Here is a 21,889-nt window from a genome sequence, read left to right on the forward strand (position 1 = left end):
TAACCATGCTCAATTGTTTCCAGTGGAACGATTCATGCTTCACATTCGTCTGATATATAAATTATATACACCCACTATTGGAATCAGTCATCCGAATTACGGATTGGGAATCTCGATGACTTGCTCGCATCGATTTGGAATTACGGTCACTGTCCAAAACAATCCGCATCTCCTCTCCCCGCAAACGAGAGATTGCCCGTTATCTCGCCATCACTATATATAATTATAGATGCGTAACCGGAGCGCTGGGGTGGTGAGATCATCGAAAGTTGAGTTGACGTAACGGGTATCCCCGTGTGTGTGTGTGTGTGTGTGTGTGTGTGTGTGTGTACGTATAGGTGTGTATGATAGGTAAAACGCGAAAACCCGAGGAACTGTGGTAAGGGTAGCACCATCGCCATCACCATCATCCTCATCCTCCTCTTTCCTTCCTGCCCGACCCGATGGAGACGACCCGACTCCTGATAATTGGATTCTATTCCCAGCCAAAAAACCCGGACGATCTGTAGCAGACGACGAATGCAATCCCGTCCGGTTTCCACGGACTCGGGCTCTTGCTCTTTTTTCGCGTACACGTGTCTCTCGTTCGCTCCCGCTCCCCTATATCTTTTCTGCCCTTCCTGCCAGCTCCGTACCTGCTTCCCTCTCCTCCCTCTATCCTTTTCTCTTCCCAGTCCCTTTTGCGTTTTTCTGCGTGCCCCGTGGTTCTTTTCCCATAGCGCGCCGCGTAGAATTTCCTCGATTCGTCTTATTGTACGTCGCGACGAAAGAGAGAGAGAGAGAGAGAGAGGGGGCGGGGGAAGGGAGGGAGGAAGAAATACATCGACCATACGAAGGACAAGGCTCGAGAAATAAAAGGGGAGGGGGGAGAAAGAGATGCAGTTGGAGGAGAAAGAATGAGAGAGGGGAGGGACGGACGGATGGACGAGCCTCGCCGCCTGCCTCGTAGAAACATAAAACTTAACAAACGATCAATTTTCTGTTCTTTGTTTCTTACCAGGGTGGAACTACGGCATTTCGCCACTCTCTTTTTCCCCCGTTCCCCTTGCCTGTCGGCCACCCTTCCTCCTCTTTATTACCCCCTTCCTCTGCTGCTCCCTCGCGCGCTTCCACCCTGTTTCTTCCCCTCGCCAGTTTCCTCTTCCTCGTTTCCTGCCCTCCTCCTCCTCCTCCTCCTCCTCCTCCACCACCATCACCTTCTCCTCCGTCTCCTCATACTCTGTTTCGTTCCTCACGTCTCCCTCTTTTTCTCTCTCTCTCTCTCTCTCTCTTTCCGAGCCTGTGCGTCGAAACGAGCCGCGCAGAGGAGAGGCACTCTATCAAAGTAGAGTACGTTCGGCTTGGTTTATTTTTTACTTTGGGAGGGGTCCAAATTGTAAAATCAATACTTCCTCCTAAATTTAGAATGCTGCCGACGCCGGCCGCCGCCGTCGCCGTCGCCGTCGCCGTCGCCGTCGCCGTCGATGCCGCCGGCGGTACAACGCGCGGGCTTTTTCATTTCTTTCCCCCGTAGGCGCGTGTCGCGACAGCTCGCTTAACTCCCAACATTCATTTACGTCTGGTCCCCTGTGCCCGCCAATCCCGCCGTCGCGCCGGCAAAAGCTGACCGGCTGACCGGCCGGCCGGCCGGCCGGCTCCCGCTGCGCCTTCGACGATGCCGTGCCGGCTGTGCCAATCATTGCGATAACTTTTTAATTGAAGTGTTAAGTCTGCGGCACACGATACCTGTTTTTCTGCTGGACTGCTTGCGTTTTGGTACATTACTAAAAATTCTGCGTTCTCTGTGATGCAATTTCAGTAATTTAGTAAAATCGCAAGCAATCCAACAGGAAAACAAACATCGTGTGCCGCGGAGATTTTAATATTTAGAGGAATATGAAATACTTAGGTATATATACATAAGTATTTTAGCTAAATATATTTTTAGCTACCTAAAATTTAAATACTCTTTTTACGGCGAATTCATAACTCAGGAATAAAATTGAGAATAAAATACTCTCTTCCACATTTTCTTTTAAATTGGTAGACATATAAGAAGAAAAGTATGAAAGTGCTTTTACGCTACATTTTTGAATATGCAAAAATTGCGAAGATTGCGAATCACGAGAGGAGTTATTCAAAGAGACATAAATTACTCTTATATAAAACAGAATGTATATGAAAGAAAAAAAAATCACTTGAGTCGAAATTAACTCGAATACGTGACAGCTGAAGTACGAGTGCTAAAGTATATCGCGTAGTTATCTTCAAGATGTCAGGCGATGACGACAGCGACGAAAATGAAAGGGACCGTCGAGGCGACAGAAGTTCAGCGTGGCAAGCGTCGAAGGGAAAGGGAAAAGGAAAGGGAAAGGGAAAGGGAAAGGGAAAGGGAAAGGGAAACGCGAACGAATGGGCGGGAGGCTTTGTGGACAGCTGTTTTCTCGTCTAGCACCACCTGCACCCAGTTTGGTTGTGCGTGCGAGACACAGTCCATGAAAAGAAAGGGATGGCCACAGGAAAAGCTCGACCCTCGATGACGTGGTCTTTTTGAGGTCCTTTCCCCTCTATCTCTAAGACTTGTGAACTATTTAGGTCGATAACCTCATTTAACTAACTTTGGTCGACGATTACTTTACTCTTTCCTGGTAAACAACTGTATAGCGGTATAGAAAGAGAATTCCGTTGAACCATCTAACTGAGAATTCAGAGAACCGTCTGTTGCGCATCGACATGCGATTTTAATTGACTAATAGTTTTACTTTTGGATCAATTTTAGTTGTAATTTAAGAAGAGAAGAAATTCAGTCAGTCTCAGTGTCTCATATGTATATATACGTTTGATTTGCTCTGTTCTTGCCGATATCTCGGAAACTATCAGAGATAGACAAGCCTTATTGATTGATCTTATTTTTGTGAGGAAAATCTTATTAAAAAAATATGACTCCGCTTTTCCCCCTCAAAAATAGAAGAAAACAGTTTTGTCGCACTTTTTGAAAATTATCTCAAAGTAATTTCATTAAAGAATCATTTTTAATTTTTCGTCCATCTTTAATAATTTCCATGATATTGATGAGAACAGATCAAATTAAATATTCTGCAAATAATAATCTTATATATATAAATATATAATATTTATAATAATTATATAATTTATATTATTATTTATTATATTATTTATTATGTTATTTTATATATATATATATATCACTTTATTTTTATATATCAATTACAAATACTATATATTATTATTTATTATTGACATACATTCGTTTGTTTATTATCCATCTTGTTGAGACTAGTTATTACTAATCTCGTTCAGTTATTTCTTATTACTCGCGACTCAAGCTATATGAGCGGAGGAAAAAAGATTTAGTGCATCCATTATCGATGTGCGACCGGTTTTTACTTGTTAACAAGTACGCAGTGAGACGAATAAACCCGACATAGAGCTATAGATCATTCGAGGAAAAAGACTCGCATTTTAGAAGAACACGATATACACGGTGAAACTATGGCTGTTATCGTAGACGCTCGCCTTATTTCGATGGCACGAAAAAAGGTTCGTCGTGAAACTTTCGTAATATCGAGCGATCCAGAACTTTCGAAAGGAGAAGATTCGTCCGTTTGCGCGTCGACTCCTCTCGATACGATTACAAAACCCGCGGCAAAAACTCCCATGTATCTTTCGGTGAGAACAAGATAGATACATATATATATATATATATATATATATACTTTGCACACCGATGGTTATCGCCTTGTACTTGTCTGTATTCCCGCCGGACCGAGCTCTCGGAAAATTTCTATCCCGCATGATTGCCTGGTAGGAGAGAAAAAGAGAAAGATGGGAGAATGGGAGGGATAGAGGAAGAGATGGAACTTTTGAGATGCTTTAAAACGACATTCTGAATGTGAAAAAGAGGAAAGGCGCGCGCGGGAACAAGAAAATCCTATATTCGCTCGCAATGACTCTCTCGCGTGTCTTCTCTTGATTCCCTCGCGCTGATATCGCGTACTGCAAGTATCTGCAATGATGTACATGAAACACGGAATGAGATACATTCAGTGAGAATAATTAATTTTGCTCTTCCCGACCTCGGGATTTAAAGTCTCTTCTCAGCACGGAAGAATAAATAAATCTTCTGTCGCTCGGTTATTGCGATTGAAAAATTCGTTTCGCTTTTATTTATTAGATATTTGCCTGACAATATCATATTTGATAAAAGTACAATAACATATTCTTACGCTTTACTACAACTCATTGCGCAATTTAAACAATTTGTCGCGTTAATCGTTCATATAAAGAACATTCGAGCATGGTAAGAATAACTGCGTTTGTTATACACGTGGAAAGTAATTTTTCCTTTAAATTAAATTATTGGTTGTTAAGTATAATGTAATGTAAAATGTTGTAAAATAAAGTATCGTAATACCTCTTTGTCGCTATATAGAATTACGGCGCATTGAACAATAATTAACTCTTATTATTAAATTTAAATATATACATAAAATATACATAATTAAATATAATTATCTAGCTGATTAAATTTAATTTTCCTTCTATGAAATTATATTAATTTTTAATTATCACAATAATACTTAGCCAATAAAAGCTCCCATTACATGTTAAGATCTATGTGGATGTTACAGTTTAATAAAAAAATCATTGAATATAGGACTAGATTCGCATTATCTTCTCTATAGACAGTACGATTCTCTAAAATAATTATTCGATCAAAAAACTGTGCATACATTTTATCGCATCATTATTAATTATCATTATTACAATTGCGAAATGTAGTGCTATCGAAAGAGGATATCGCTCAATCACTTTTCTTTCTATGTCGAGACTCTCAAGAGCGTAAAAATATCAATTATCAATTGGACTTTGCAACACATCGCTTTTTCCTGATAATTTTGTCTCGTTAATCGTTTTCCACTTATTGCGGTTGTTAATATGGTAATTTTTTCTGGGAATTTCTTTTTAGTGCAAACGTCCAAAACTAGGACTAATTAAATTATTAGACGTTTGAGAGAGAGAGAGAGAGAGAGAGAGAGAGAGAGAGAGAGAGAGAGAGAGAGAGAGAGAGAGAGAGAGAGAGAGAGAGAACAGACAAATGAGCTTTTCTGTTCAACGAATTTGTCTTTAAACGCGCGCCATAGATAATTAAGCGAATCAGAACCTATAATGAATAATTATTGGACTCGCGATTAGCATTGAATGTCCTAAAATTGCATGAATTTTCTTTTTAAATCGACCTATTTTTAAGCTCTGCTTTTGTAGATTTCATGATGCTCGCGAGTCCATTTTCTATTAAAAGTAACCGTTTAACTAGACATGTTTTTCCAGTTTCTTTTCCATTAGAAGTAGCTATAAGTGGAACCGGTTATTTCTGCGTATAATGAGGAATCCTTTTTTTAAGCATGCAGTTGCAGGAAGAAAAGAGATGGAATAAGATTTTATCGTTACTACTAAATATATTTATTTGGAATAACGCGGTTATTCTTCGCTTTAAAGCGTAAAAATTAGAGAACTTTATAACCGTCCTTCGTATAAATACGCGATGTTTAATTTTAAATAATGCGAAAATGTACGATATGTAATTTCCACAGCGTAAACTTTTATTTGCCTGCTGCTAACCGCAGGTTTATTACAATTTAATTGCTCTCCTTTTGATACGCAATTGAAGCGCGAAACAAACGGTTGCGAGAAAGAACTAATTTATTATGATAGCATTGTGGGAACAGTTTTCGACCTGATCATACCATCGCGACAGACACGGAAATTAATTCCGGCTTATAAATATTACGTCGCGATGTCAAAGAGCTCGAAATATCCTAGATTGAATTGATTACCATCCGCGAAAAACCAACAACTCATATTTTATCAAAACGGAGATATACATCCATACATGAAGCTATATTAAGTCTAAATTAAAATCATTTTACGTTTTAAAAAGACGTATATTTATCCACATCGCTATCAAAGAACCGTACTCTTACAGATACCATAAAATTATACACTTAATAATATATATCATAACATAAAATATAAATTATGCGTACGAGATATTTTCCGTTATATTATACAAGGCGCGCGTTTCAAGCACTTTTCTAGTTAAATTATAAAATTAGCATACGTTATATACCTATATTTCTAAAATTATATTCATATTATTTAAGAAGAAATTTTAAGTAGAGTGCAGAAATGTAAAAATATCTTTTATATAATGACATACGTTTGAAGCATATAAATGTATTAATATCTTCAAAGTGAACCCCACAAAGCTTTTTTTATTCATCCAGCTAGTGGATTGACGTCACAAAGCAGATATATACCTAAAATGATGATCGTGTTTCGACGTACAGGGCGGAATTCGAACCTGATGACAAGCGATATTTCGAGGTGGAGAGGTATTAACCGGAATATGTGTGTTAATGTTAGTTGTTAGGTGTACGCTATCGACTAAGCCACACGGCGTGAAAAGAGAACAAGAAAAAACGACAGTGGGATTCCATGCGTTCTCGACCGTAACGATATCCACGTCTCGTTCTCAAGATGCACACCGGGTATTACCCCGGTGCGTTGCGGGTAATTATGTGCCGGCGCACAGAGGGGCTGCCAGGTGCTAAGGTCGTTAAACCCGGATATCCTGCGTTCTAAAAACGCGACAGGCCTCTCTCTAATTGCACAAGTAATAATACGATTTGACGTTCCCGCTCTCGCAATGCGGTCTCGAATTTGAAGCCGGTCGCTTGGGAATCGACCTGCGAAATGCAGGTATCATCTGACGTATCAAAACCGCGAATTAAAGACGTTCTTTGCGGAATCGAAACCAGTTTTCTCGATGAGAAACACCCTCCTTTTTGCACCTTCTTACGATAACTAAGCCTCGAATTACGATTCTGTCAAAGTAAAGTCCGTTTGACGATGAATCGAAGAATAAATTTTCTTATGTAACTCCTTGGAGCAATTTGCAAGAAACCTTTTCTATACGTTATGAGGGATTAGGATGTTTTCGAAGGGAGACATGAGCAAGATGGGTAATAATGAGATTCTGCGGCTGTCTGAATTTTCATCCAAAACCGAACGAGCGATGCCGAGAAGCTCCCACACGTACGCTAATAGGATTTTACGAGCGACGCGTGGCGAAGGAGAGATCGTTTCGCGAAATTAACACTCGTCGGAGCGAGTGAACTCGTAAAAAAGTATAATCGATATTTTCGTACAGGCATGAGTACTTTTCTCTCTCCACCCTTCGTTACATTTACCTATTCACACACACACACACACACACACACACACACACACACACACACACACACACACACACACACACATACATGTACTCGTCATTTCTCACTCACTCGCTGACTCACTTCTCATTCACGACATTTATTCCACTTCTTTATCTCCCTTGTCTCTATTCGACTATTTTACTCTACCCGCTGATGATGTATATCTCTTCCTCTCATCCTACTTTTTAAGGTCTACTACGTGAATCACACATGGTTCACCCCATATCCACACATAAACGCGAACACACTTCTGTCTCCCCTTTACTCTATACGCTGTATACGCTGACAATGTGCAGCGTAAGAGATTAATTTGTTTTACTCGTATGCACACGCTAATATTTATCGGGGCTTAATATTTTACATTAGACCAGCGTCCGTTTCGCGCACATTTCCCACTTGCACCAGCCTCGCTCGTATCAACGTTCATTTACATTACGCGACACGTGTGCGTCCAGTTTTCGCGACGTTTTGTTTCGCCGCGATGCCACCGATGCGAAAATGAGGTTGGGCCATTAGTACGCGAAAAAAGGTACACCGCGAAAATCATAAACCGAAAGTAGAACGTTGCAAGTTTTAAAAAAAAGAAAAATAAACAATCGAAATTTTGAATAAACCAAGAGACACTGCGAGCGATATAAAAACAAATTTCACGCTCTCCCAAATCTATCGTGAAATCTATCGAAAATATCTCTTGGATGTGTAAATTTAATTAAATTGGCTGGATTTTAAAGTTTAAGGAATGCAAAATGTTATTTCTACTATACATTTTTACCTGGAAGTAGTATACAATAAAATATAAACAAAATTGCACTAACTCTACTGCATGTAATTAGAGAATAGAATGAGTTCTGCTTCTCTCATGCAATAAAAAAAATACAGTACAAAGTTATAAATGTGTATAGAAATTAAAAGGAGATGAAAGATAGAATAGCGTGCTGTGTACAGGAAGTAGGTTATTTTAAAACACATGCAAAATATAAATGTAAAGTATAAAGGATTATAAAAATTTCTTGCGGTTACGTAATTTTATAATCCGGCTCCACAGAGTTTTGAAACTTTAATGTCGCAATTTCAATTACCGGGGCAATTATAAATTACCAAATAATGAACTTCGAGAACAAAATGAAGATCAACTGCAAACTCATCGACGAATTCGTTAAAATTAAAATCAGTGATTTTAGGTTGTCTGTGCGACTATTTATAAGCTCGCCGTGATATTTTGAGATTCCACTTAAACATTTTCGTGGTGAGACGACAGATAGAAATTTCGGAAAATTTGTTGAGGGAACAATTTTCTGCACGCAGACGGAAAGTGCATGAACGCATGCACCGGATATCCGATGCATCGGTATTTACGCATACTTCAGAGTTCGTTCGCTCTAAAACGCATACCCACCGTAAGACTTGGCGGCGCGATTTCTTGCTCGTTAAACTCGTCGGGCGTGACGCGCGGCAAAACAACGAGATCCGCGTGCATTATTAGAAAATCCGCGCGTGACTTACGCGCGGCAGATAAGACTTTCTTACGCCATCGCAAACGAAAAAGATTTATCCCGTCTCCATGAGATTAAAGCGGTCTAAGAACGCGATCGCAGATTGTCACGCTGATAACGCTGACGGCTTGATGTAAATGCATGCAACCTTCTTAATTGAAAGTATAGTGATTACTGATAAATTCTTAAAGCAAACTTAATAAACTTAATAAGAAGCTGTATGACTTGTAGAACGACCTTGATTTCAGATATAGTCTTATTTTTGTTCTATATATGACTTAATTTTATTCTTATCTTACGTTATTTTATACATTATCTCACGAATATATATTTTATGTATTATTTTATTTTTATATCTTTAAATCTTTTATTATGTTTTATACAAATGCTGTATATATATTTTTTGTTATTGAATGTACATACGCATATATGAAAAATTATGCGTTTTTTTTGCAATTATCGCAACTATTTCAACAAGAATACTATATCTCGATTATGTCAAGATTAAGAAGTATATTGATAACATAATCTGGCACGGATTTTGCTGTTTGGAAAAGAATAGTAATAATTTCTCACAGTTTTTGATGTACTGAATTCGAATTTTATAAGTGAAAATATTCTATCACGTCAGTTTTTTTTTTTTTTTTTTTTTTTTTAGAAAAATAAGATTAAAACGCTTCAAAAATGGTTATTTTTGAAAATTCATAGCTGATGAAATTGATGTGTGAGGCATTTCAAAAAAGCTCGAATTAATCTTGAACATTTTACTTCAATATAAAAATATCGAATCTTTTACAGCCAGCACTGATGAACTACTTTGTTTTTAGGAATGTAATCGAATAGTGTTAAGTATTATACATTGACTGTTCCATGCAATCCCGAATAAAAATTGCAATACAGTTGTATAAAATTTTATATTTCATAAAAAATTTTACAATAGACAACTACATAATTTTTTACGTACAATAGAATTACGAAATCAGTTTTTTGGAAAATTATTGTATTTCCAAAATTGTTTAAACGAATGAAAAAAAACATTTTTATTACAAAAGAGCATCTTCGGTCCCATGTATTAAATCCACTATTGAAATGTTTACTATCTGTAGTGGTATTCACGCTGGAACTATATGGGGTAATCGTTTTACTTGACACTATGCGACTACATCCGCGGATCCATCCCAAAAACAAAGCGCATCAGCATTGACTGTAAAAGATATTTTTATATTAAAATATAATATCCAATCGTTAATTTGCCCTTTTTAAAATCTCTCGCATATCAGATTTGTCAGATATAAATTTTCAAAAACACATTTTTCAGGCGTTTCAATCTCAAAGCCTGCGATAGAACAGTTTCACTTACGGATTCGGATTCAACGCATCAAATATTATTCTTTTAAACAGCACAAAAAATCAAATGTTGCAAACTTGTGGAATCAAAAACTAGTAACGAAATCGATAAGATACGAAGGCTAAACTGTAAAATAATAATATAAAGATACACTTGAAATGAATTGAATATATTGAATATTCCGCAGAGAAAGAGAATACACAATATAAACAAATATAATACATACGTACATGTGCAACGTTTTATTCAAGTATTAGGTATACAACTTTGCATCCGCCGATTTTAAGGTGTACAACTTTGCTTTCGCCGATTTTAAGGTGTACAACTTTGCATCCGCCGATTTTTAGCTGTACAACTTTGCTTCCGCCGATTTTTAGATGTACAACTTTGCTTCCGTCGATTTTTAGCTGTACAACTTTGCATCCGCCGATTTTAGGTGTACAACTTTGCTTCCGCCGATTTTTAGGTGTACAACTTTGCTTCCGCCGATTTTCAGGTGTACAACTTTGCTTCCGCCGATTTTTAGCTGTACAACTTTGCTTCCGCCGATTTTTAGGTGTACAACTTTGCTTCCGCCTATAGATAGCTTTACCGGTAAGTGGTGGTCGAAATATTGTAAATAGATCATAGACGTCATACAATAAACTTGAGCATCTGTCAACATAACCCCATAGAAACATTAGTCGATTTGCATCATAAAGTTATTCTCGATTGAAAGTGTCAGTTTACGAACCAAATTCTCGTCATTTGCGGGAGGTTTTATTTTCTGCTTCAATATGAAGAAATCTGCGGCTGAGACTCATCGAATGCTCTCAAATACTTATGATGAGGCCGCTATTAGTGAAAGAACGTATCGTGAGTGGTTTCAACGCTTCAAGAACGGTGATTTTGACGTCGAAGACCGGCATAGCGGTGGAGAAGGTTTTCGAAGATGCAGAATTGAAGGCATTACTTGATCAAGACTCGTGTCAAAATCAAGAAGAATTGGCACGATCATTGGGAGTGACTCAACAAGCCATTTCAAAACGCCTCAAAGTCATGGGAATGAAGCAAGGAAATTGGGTACCGTACGAGTTGAACCCGAGAGATGTTGAACAGCTATTTGAAAGGCAAAGACGGAAGGGATTTCTGCATCGCATTGTGACTGGGGACGAAAAATGGGTTCATTACGATAACCCCAAGTGCAGAAAATCATGGAGAGTTCCCGGCCATGCTCACGTCGACAGCCAAACCGAATATTCACGGCTTCAAGGTTATGCTCTGTATTTGTGGGACCAGCTCGGCGTAGTGTATTATGAGCTGTTAAAACCGACTGAAACAATCACAGGCGATCAGTATCGAACGCAATTGATGCGTTTGAGCCGAGCATTGAAAGACAAACAGCCGCAATACAACGAGAGACACGATAAAGTGATTTTGCAGCATGACAATGCTCGACCCCATGTTGCGATAGTGGTCAAGACATACTTGGAAACGTTGAAATGGGAAGTCCTATCCCACCCGCCGTATTCTCCAGACGTTACTCTCTCTGACTTGTTTCGACCATGACACACGGCCTGGCTAACCAGCACTTCCGGTCTTATGAAGAAGTAAAAAATTGGATCGATTCGTGGATCGCCTCAAAAGATGACCAGTTTTTTCGATGCGGGATTCATACGCTGCTCGAAAGATGGGAGAAAGTAGTGACCAGCGATGGATAATACTTTGAATCATAAATGTATAACTAGTTTTTTTACAGTAAAGTCTCGAATTTCGGAAAAAAACGGCGGAAGCAAAGTTGTACACCTATATTTATATATACATATATATATATATATATATATATATATATATATATATATATATATATAAAATATTATGTCTTTTCTTTTTACATTTCTTCCTGTCTTCATTCTATCTTCTTTTTTTCATTTCTTTATTATTCATTTGCTTCGCAAAATAGAAATAAACATTTAAAAATATTAATTTCTGCTTTCCACCATGGCCATGACCTTTGGGTCTCCGAGACTCCTTAGAAATCCTTGAGTGCCAACTACATCGATAACTATTACGTTACACGATGCACGTTGCCGCGAATTTTTAAATCGGAGAACCGAGGAGTTGTAGCAACTGTTATGTTTGCCAAGATCGGAATCCAATCCTCGATACACGAGAACTCGTTTCACGCATCTCGAGACTCCCAGGATAAAAATATATCGCGTATAAATGTTATTATATAATTCCGAGAAATTGAAGTTCGAGATGCCGTCTAACAGCCTTCCGTAAACGCGATTTCGCGACTTCGGGGCCGAAATTCCTTAAAACGATTTACCGCGTATCGATCCGGCAATTTTGTGCATGCGGAAGTACCATCGCGGCGGTCGCTTTCCTTCCTTCTCTCGTTGAATTATAGGGATAAATTTGGAAACCAAAATTGCAGACACACGCACACATTCTGGAATTCGACTGAAAAAGCTTCTTCCATCATTTTTTATTTTTTTTATATGAAATATGAGAATTCCTAAAACGAATTCATTTCGCAATTCTTCATATTCTTCACAATTCTCATCATCCTCTTATAAAACCGAAGCATATACTATAGGATGAAGGTTGAAACCTGCCGACGACTCAGGTGCTCTTACAGTCACGTGTTTATTATTTTTTATCTTTTTTTTTTAAGTCACATTGTTAACACGAAGACATTCATTAATGGCCTTTTCTTTTTATCAACTTTTTATCAGCACCTATTTTCACCACGTGAATTTTTCCCAGTGACAAATATGCGATCCCTTGAAAAGTGTCACTTCTTATCCAGACGTGAATCTCGCTGAAAAGTCGAGCGACTCTATTTGCCGGTTTTCGTTAATTTTCGTTTCGCCTTTCATCATGTTATAGTAACGCGTAGTACGATGAACTTTTCATGAGAAAGATACCGACTGATTTTTTTTTTAATGGAAATCATATATATTATTAACAGAATTATGTAATATCTATCGTTTTTTTTTTTAGTCCGAACCGATTTACAAGCGTATAAATGCGAGTTCTTTCTCTCTGCTTTTTTATCTGAATTCCCATCACAGATCTATCGTCTTCAAACAATACCAACCATTCTCGTTTGATATTTGAATCTTAAGGTCCTCTTGTTTCTATTCAATGGTGGTATAGTTGAACTTTTCCGTTTCTAACAGTTTCTAATACAATGCGAGTTGAAATTACTTAATATACTTAGTTAGAAAGGTTTTACTTATATTACTTTTTTAATTGTAATTTAATTTTTTGTATTAAAAGTTGAATTATTTCTTAGTAATCTTCTGACCGTCGATATTCATCTTTATAAATAAGTAAGTGAAATAGAGTCAAAAAATAAAATTTGAAATAACATTCAGAATTAAATTTGAGATTTTATTATTTTTGTTCTCATCTTTGAAACTTAATTTTCGAAAATTATTTTATTTTGACTCGATTATATTGGATTATAAATTATAATCCGACATATAATTATTCTATTTCTTGCTATTGTTTTGACATTTTCACGAAGAAAGAATCGATTGCAAACTCGCGCGGACAATCCGTACTTGAAGGAAACAATAAGAACATGCTGTATATAGAATGTGACACAAGGTTAGACAATCGCTCACGAAAACGATTTTTACGAAGCTTCGAGACGAGTTCTGGGAAGGATCTTGGCGTCTTAAAAAAAGCAGGTTCGTTAAGTTTCTTGTCTCGATCCCACCCGCACATCAGACATAAAAAGGATATCTCTTTTTCTTTTATCCTACCTTTCTTTATTCTTTGCTCTTCTCTCTCTCTCTCTCTCTCTCTCTCCCTCTCTCTCTCTCCCTCTCTCTCTCTCCCCCTCTCTCTCTCCCTCTCTCCCCCTCTTTTTTTCTTTTTTCTTCCTTCCACTGGCACTGTCGTTCATTCGCTAGAAACGGGAAACGCCTAAATTATCGATCGAATTACGTAACTGTAAGCGGGGCCAGTAATCTCGTTTTTATAACGAACTTCGTCGCGCAAGCGAAATGTCCCTGGGATCGTTATAGACGTTATGAATTATGGCTTTTCTGGACGCTCGAGAGCGCGGCTTTTAGCACGGAGTGTTGATGTCGATATCGAGTACCGACAAGCAATTACAATCGGTAATTACAACGATATCATAGATCTTAACTTATGAGAATCAACTTAGAAAATAGTATGCTAAATTCTTTCTACTATTTTACTATCAGTTAAAAATAAATTTTTTACTGCGAGTTCACAGAGTTTACATATTGAGTTTACATATCTGTTTTAGTCGCGCTCTCGCATAGTTTTCTTTTTTATTAAATATTATTGCATTTTTTTTCTAATATATCGTTTCATAGCAGTCACTTCACATTTCACAATCAAAAATTTTGCAGCAGAGAATGACATATTTGTACTATACTCTTTTATATTCCGAGATTGTTATTTTTCTTGGAGCATTGATATTAATCGATATTTACAGATTTTGATATCAATGCCTCCATTCTTCGCTCGTCGCGCGGAATTTCCCGTTGCGATAACACATCGTGTTTCGCTTATCTTGCAAGCGCTTTCGAGAACTTTCCAAGTTTTCTGAAACTCACACTTGCTGATTCGCGACGATTGGCATAATCTTCGGAAAAGATGGAAATTCCGAAAAAACCCGCTCTATACGATAAATAATTCCGCTTGACTTTATTCCACACGTTATAAAGTCGATTTTCCGGAATATGCAAAATAATGGAACATTACTTATTCGATGTCTGAGACAGATAATATAATCTAAAGTATAAAATATAGATAGTATAGAAATATTCTTTCCGTCGACATGAAATAGTTACAGCGATTTTTTTTTTATATCAAGATTTCCGATATAAAATGGTAAAAATGTTGTTTTTATGCAAAAGTCGCTTAATTGTAAAAATCGTAAAGATTAAAATTTCAGAGTATCAGCGTGATTTTTCGTAAATACCGATTCGCCTCGCATCGACGTTTGCGCCGCGGGCAATACTCGTCATTACGACCCCGCCCGCCCCCGTCCATCCTCTCGCGATACGCTTTTATATCGATTCATATAAATAACTGGAATAATGTCCGGTCGAATAAATATTTATTGCACGCCATTACGAATGTAAATTTCCGTCGGTATTCCGCGTTTCGCTGCCGCGTTTCACCGTAAAGCGTCTTGGGATCGATCGCGCGCCTGTCATGCTTCCGCGTTCTCTGTAAAAAAAAAAAAAGAAAAAAAAACAAGAAAGAAGCAACGGGGACAAGAGGGCGACTAGGGGAAGAGACCGACGAGGGAGATCGACAAATTTGACGAAGCACCCCTTTTCCGCGTAGGCAGGGGAGAAATCGTTCTCTCCGCCGGTTTCTTCCATTTATATTTTTTTTTTCTTTTTTTTTTTTTTACTCTTGACGAAAGACGAAGCGCCGTTATGCACGATAAAAAGTTTAATGTCAGAAGACGTCGCGGACGGCGGGAGGGTTGGATGGGCGGATGGGAGGGAGGAAGCCGGTGACGAGGAAAGAGAGGGGGAGGGGGAGGGGGTGAAAGTGCCCGAGGATCGTAATGACTCGATATGAAACCCGGGCAGTGCAATTTCTTTCTTCTTCTGCCCTTTCCTCCCGCCCCCGCTCGTCTCGACGTCTTCCTCTTTTTTCATCGCAGTATTTCCCCATAAAAGCGCCCCGGCATAATAAAAAGCGTTATATAGCTGGCACTGAAAAGTAACGCGTCTATGCGTCTCTCTTTTCCTCCCCTGTCCTCCCCCGCGCCACCCCCCCTCCCCCCCCCCTTCCTCCCTCCACCCGCGAGACGGTTCTTTACGGCCTTATTTGCGGAGACGTAAAAATCGCGAAAATCAATACGAACTTCTAACATTAAATATTCAGGCTATTGACTGGGTGGAGTCGAGTCAGACACTAGTCGTTCGTGGTCCCTCCGTGGCCTTCCCCCTCGCCTGCGACGAAAAGAATGAAAAATTAGTGAGAAATTAAGGTTCGATGGATTAACGAAGAGGACACGGGGGAGGACGACTATATAAGGACAGGAGAAAATAAAAGGGTAAAATATGACCGAGACGTGGAAAAAAAATTCATGTGCCAATACGAGTTGAAGACGTTGTAATAGAGAAAAACCGCTGTCTGTAGAAAAAAGATCAAATGGAATCGCTAATGTATTTTATGTCTATTGTTATATCGTGATCGTTACCAGGTTGGAAAAAAAGGAGCATTAAGAAATTGAAAAAGATGAAGGGAGAATTTTTCCTCGAGTTGAAAGGAAATTTATAGAGAATACCCCCCCCCCCCCCAACTATGATAATGTATACGTGCATGTTCTCCAAAATTGGCGTAGTTGGGAATTTCGCCTCGGCTTAAAAAAACTCTTGTGCCGTTATATTTTTCCTCTCTAACGACGGTAGTGTGCTATTAGCGGGACGTCGCGAAAGAAACTCGCGCAACTGTCCGGAAATTCCCACGACATTCGTTTGCGCGCAGGGTCTCGTACCAATTTACCTATTCCCGTTCCGTGTTACACACGGCAATATGCGACGTCGGTCAATTAGCATACAAAAGAGGTGCAATTAATTGAAGGTTGCAACGACGACAACAACAACAATATACGATTGAGCAAGATCCAATGATTACCCGGAACGTATGCGTACGTAACGCAAAAAAATCGATATAATACGGAAAAATCTCTACACAATCAATCGTAGAAGACTTGAATCTGTGAAACGGTCTCGGTAAAAAGTTGGATATTCTATCGCGAGATAATCCATCCAGCGATCTGAAAGAACAAAATTAAGGAAATTATATTGTAGGATACTTGGAAAATTAACGTCATGACGCGCCGTTCTAGAATCGAAGCATTGCAAATCCATCGATCACAAAGACGTACTACCAGACTACCACTTTGTATAAATTTTCATTAGAGGCGGGGAGGAAGGGTTTATAAACGATATGCCACGTCGCGAAGGAAGAATTCTTAAAGGAGTATGAGGCTCCTCATTGACTTTCATGCCAGATATTTACGTCGAAAGAAGCCCGGGGAGAGGGAGGGCGGGGGGGAGGGATGGTCTTGCAAAAATCCCCTGAATGTGCAGACAGGAATTCATATTTTATCGGGCGACGCGCGCTCGATCCATACATTACGTTAGTACGCTCGTTACGCGCGTCAATACGACTTCCCGGACAATTCCATTTCGCCGGTAATTAATAATGATCGACGCGTCGCGGCCGTCGGCGTCGCCCTCACCGCCGTTGTGCGAGTCTCGGCTTGCGCGCGCGTGTCCTTACTTGCCAAAGCGAATAAATTGGATCGTGTTACGTAACGTGAAACTAAAGTGACGTTTACCACGAGCTGCAGAAAAAAAAGGAAAAAAAAAACAGATAGCATTACATGTCTCTCTGTGCTAATTATAAATTCGACAAATTGCCCGTGATTCCAATTCCTGGTGTCACGTCCAGTGTCAATTAATGCAAATTAATCAGGGAACATTGAAACTGAAGCTTATACAACGACTTTTCTGATTAATAAACGATACCGCAACATTTACGCGTGCTGTGATAACGAAGTCACTTCCGTCACGCCGGTGAAATTCGACGCAATGCTATACGCGTGGCAATGTTTGCGCCAGCACGGTAACTCAAAGTCCTACGAAATGTCGTTTATAGTTTTACATTGTGCAGCACGTTACAATCAATCGTCGACCACTATGATTAAATTTGGATAACGTAACTACGGCGGAATCAGTTTGATCTCGGTAAATAAATGGCATAATAATATTGTAGAATGTAGATTGGAAAGTAAACGCATTTTTCATTAACCGCACGGAAAGGATGGTTTTTACCGAAATATCTAAAAGTTTAGCTAGATATAGATCTGATAATAATTTTGTTGGATCATCAAAATAATTACGTAGAACGCTGAAACTGGTTAATTGCTAGAATGTCAAAATACTTTTACAATATTGTTCATCATACTTGAGATTCCTATATAATTATTTTGATAGTCCAACAAAATTATTTTCCAATTTGTATCTAATCAAATTTTTAGATAGGTATACTTCAACAAAGTCGTACTTTCTGTGTGCCTGCATTTCGAGTGGAGTATTTGCGTATAGTTTCGTAGAACATTATAGAAAAAAAATGGAAGGCACACACGATACTGATATCTTTTCCCAACGTTCCGTGCGAGGCTTATCTTCGTTAGATTTAGATTTAACTTCGTCGCAATTAACCCGCGATATGTCCGACATGTAACAACTCGTGCAATTACTCATAACGCATGTAGAATTTAAATCGCGATTCTTCTACTTACGCGCGTTATTTACACGACCTTTTTCGCGCTCCCGCAGATAAAATCGCCGCATAAATGATTAACAATTGCGCCAACTCGCATGTTCACAGGTTGTACTGTCGGCATGTAGCACATACTTCGACACGATCCTATCGCAGTATGAGGAGAAGGACCCCATCGTCATCATGCGTGACGTCAAATTCTCGGACATCAAAGTGCTGGTCGAGTTCATGTACAAGGGAGAGATCAACATCGATCACGTGAGTGTTACTACTTCCTATAAATGACTTTTTTTCACGTCTTTCTTATTTTTGTATCGTTATTGATTCTTCCCCCCCCCCTTCCTCCCCCCAATGGACACTTGAAAAATTTATTCTACGTAGAAAATTCAAGAAGCGATATCGTTTCTTAGATTATCATACTTAACGAAATATGAAAAGTGTGAGAGAAAGATAAGATAGAAAAGAGCATACGGAAACAAAAGTCTAGTTGGGAAACAGAACGAAAGAAAGAAATATTTTTAACTAGAGTGTTCTAAATTAAATTAATAAATTAAATAAGTGCGAATGTATATGGAAAGATTTTACTGAACTAACTATAAAAAATTTATGTACAGATCTGAAAATAATTTTGTTGGACGATTAAAATAATTATGTAGGAAATTCAAGCATGATGATCAAAAAGTTTTGACATTCTAACAACCAGCTTGAACGTTTTCTACATAATTATTTTGATAGTCCGACAAAATTTATTTTCAGATTTGTGTCTATTAGCTAAATTTTTTAATGCTTCAGCAAAATCGTTCTTTCCGTGATAGATATAAAGTAGGATAAACTAGATTGTAAATAGAAATAAGCGAATGTGACGCGAAAGTCTTGCAACCTTATTGGAAAGCAATAAAAATCATACAGAAATATGAACAGTTTGATTTGTAAGCAATTTTATCTTGAAATAAAAAGTTTGAATTATATATCCTGAAACAATTATATGATCCCAAAATAAATCATGCGAATATACTCGTACAAAAATTACAATGAAATTCCTGAGAGATATTGGCAAAGAAGACTGATGTGAAACGTAACACTCATTGCATATAAAACGCGAATTAAATATTATCGACCGTGATAATCTCTCTCTCTAAGTTATATCTTAGATATATTTTCACTTCGTGCTCATTAATGTTGCTATTTGTGGCGGACGTTTTATTACGTCGCTGTGAAATAAAGTTAAGCAGTAAAACCCTGCCATTCTTCAGACAATAAATCCCCGCCTTCCTCAGTTTTCCAATAACAACAATTTCACGTAGATAACAGCCGCCGCGCTCTGTGACAGCCATGGTTAACGAGAGAACTTTACGGTGCCTATTATCTTGCAAAAAACTAACGTTTCTCATTCGCACTGACGACAATCGTACATAAGTTCGAATACGCTGCAAAATGTGTTATGACAAGACCGTCAGAAATATGTAACATGTCAGAAATATCGATCTCGGTTAGGGTAAATTTCTAGTCTGAAAACAAAAAAATAAGGAGACATGGTGATATTCAGGCAGAAAATCAATAAGAACGTTATTACGCAGTTATGTCCGACACTTTGATAAATTCAAGGTCGACTTTCTCTATGAAAAATTTCGAAACTGATCTACATATATTTAATGTAAAATTTTATTTTTAATGAATTTTAGGTAGATCCTTTTCTATTTTAATAGAAACTTTTTCAATGGCTTTTAAAATATATTTAATAGTAAAGATAAAACAATTATTAGAAACATTTACTGAGAAAAATCAATTGTTGATGAATATGTCATTAAAATACAATAATGATACATTTTATTTCCGTATGTATAATTTATATATACTTATAGAATGACAAAAGAGTCGGTAACCACACACCTTGTATCATATGTTTCGCTAATTGTTTTCTCGTAATCCTTGAGACTTTTTAATCGTGGATTAAAAAGAGCCTGTGCTTGGAGAATATAATAATAAACCGGCGGATAATCCGCAAAAGTCCATTTGGGTATATTTATACAATTGCACTGTTCCTTGCACCTGGTTTTATTAATGAGAATGGAGTAAATTGTTCCAACATCTTGTTTGCGATATTATGTTTTCAATTTTTCGAGATTGCCCGAAATACATTTAAGAAAATGCTCCTCCGAGATTTTTTCGAGATATTTCATACATTTCGCCTGTCTGCTTTGCATTAGACTACAATAATTCGACAATACGTCCTCAATATTGAAATTTCCGCGAGTACATTTTAAGATTCATGTATTCTCTTGAGATATGTCTTCATGGTATATATCCAGCTTTATAATATTTTGTAAACTATTCTTATAAACTTGAACTTTTCCTTAATACATTTTTTTCCTCCTTTCTTAAACGTACCTTAACTGTTCGATTATAAATGTCTCATTTACAGATAATAGATTATAATTTTATTTAGTTGAAAATCTCGCTTATTCGATATCCGACAAACTGATACTTTACAGTTCCTTCCGCGAAGCTGGCGATCTTTCTTCGCGCGAATCTTCAATAGTACATCTATCTCCTTCCGAAGAGAGCGAATTCTTCCTGATTTCTAGTCGTGATGAGGCAGTCGCAGCCGCGCAAGGAGCTTTCTCCGGCACGTTTTGTGTCGTACAGACCGATCGGGCTCGCGAAAAATCGCTGAGTGAAAATCGTCAGGGCCCGATCCCGGATTGGAGATCGGCGCGTGATTTAAGCTCTCCTCGCTGTATCCGAGAGGAATGTTAGCTAAACGGCACGGAGGAGGGAGATCTGCAAACGGTTGTAGATCGGGCTTTGCGTCACTCGGGGCACGTCGTCCTTTTTTCCCACGATCCCTTTTCTTACGCGCGACCCCCTCCTTTCTCCGCCGTGCTACCGCGCAAGCAAGAAACGAAAGCGGCGATATTTCTGAAATACATTATTCCGCCGCGGCGTCGACGCTGACCCACATAGACATTTTTCCAATTCCAGCCGTGGCCGATAGAAAGCTGCATGCGGCCGTTCGTAGAAAGTTCCTATATTATTTAGCATTCGGCCGCGCCGCGAACAGCGAACGTACACAATCACCGCCGCGTTGGTGAAAATTAGCAAATAATAATTGGGGCCCGTTGTCGCGAACCTTCTCTCTCTCTCTCTCTCTCTCTCTCTCTCTCTCTCTCTCTCTCTCTCTCTCTCTCTCTCTCTCTCTCTCTCTCTCTCTCTCTCTCTCTCTCTCTCTCTCTCTCTCTTTCTCTTCCCCTCCCCCCGCGTTCTTCATACGCGTTCGTGATCTTTATTTTTTTTCCGTCCAGTACGTCGCGCGAGTTTCTCCACTCTCATACACGAGAATACAACGTAGGGGTATTTTTTCCCAGGGGAGAAATCCAAAGGATATTTGTGAGGGAAAATAATGCTGATGAAAATAAATAAGCGGTCCGTGTCAGCGACCCGAAAGTAATGGGCTTGTCTTTCATTTTTATATTTTCCCCTTT

At 38.5% G+C, this 21,889-nt stretch overlaps 1 protein-coding gene across 1 annotated transcript in view; it reads left to right on the forward strand.

Moving 5' to 3' along the window:
* The window catches only part of LOC105154694 (uncharacterized), a 32,192-nt gene that overhangs the window by 2,351 nt on the left and 7,952 nt on the right, over nt 1-21,889 (forward strand). The window contains exon 2 of the mRNA XM_011070383.2: nt 18,516-18,665. Within this exon, the coding sequence (XP_011068685.1) occupies nt 18,516-18,665 (150 nt within the window). The remainder of the gene's footprint in view (nt 1-18,515; nt 18,666-21,889) is intronic.

Source organism: Acromyrmex echinatior, chromosome 1, assembly GCF_024713525.1.
Source record: "Acromyrmex echinatior isolate Ae372 chromosome 1, ASM2471352v2, whole genome shotgun sequence".
Classification (NCBI taxonomy): Eukaryota; Metazoa; Arthropoda; class Insecta; order Hymenoptera; family Formicidae; genus Acromyrmex; species Acromyrmex echinatior.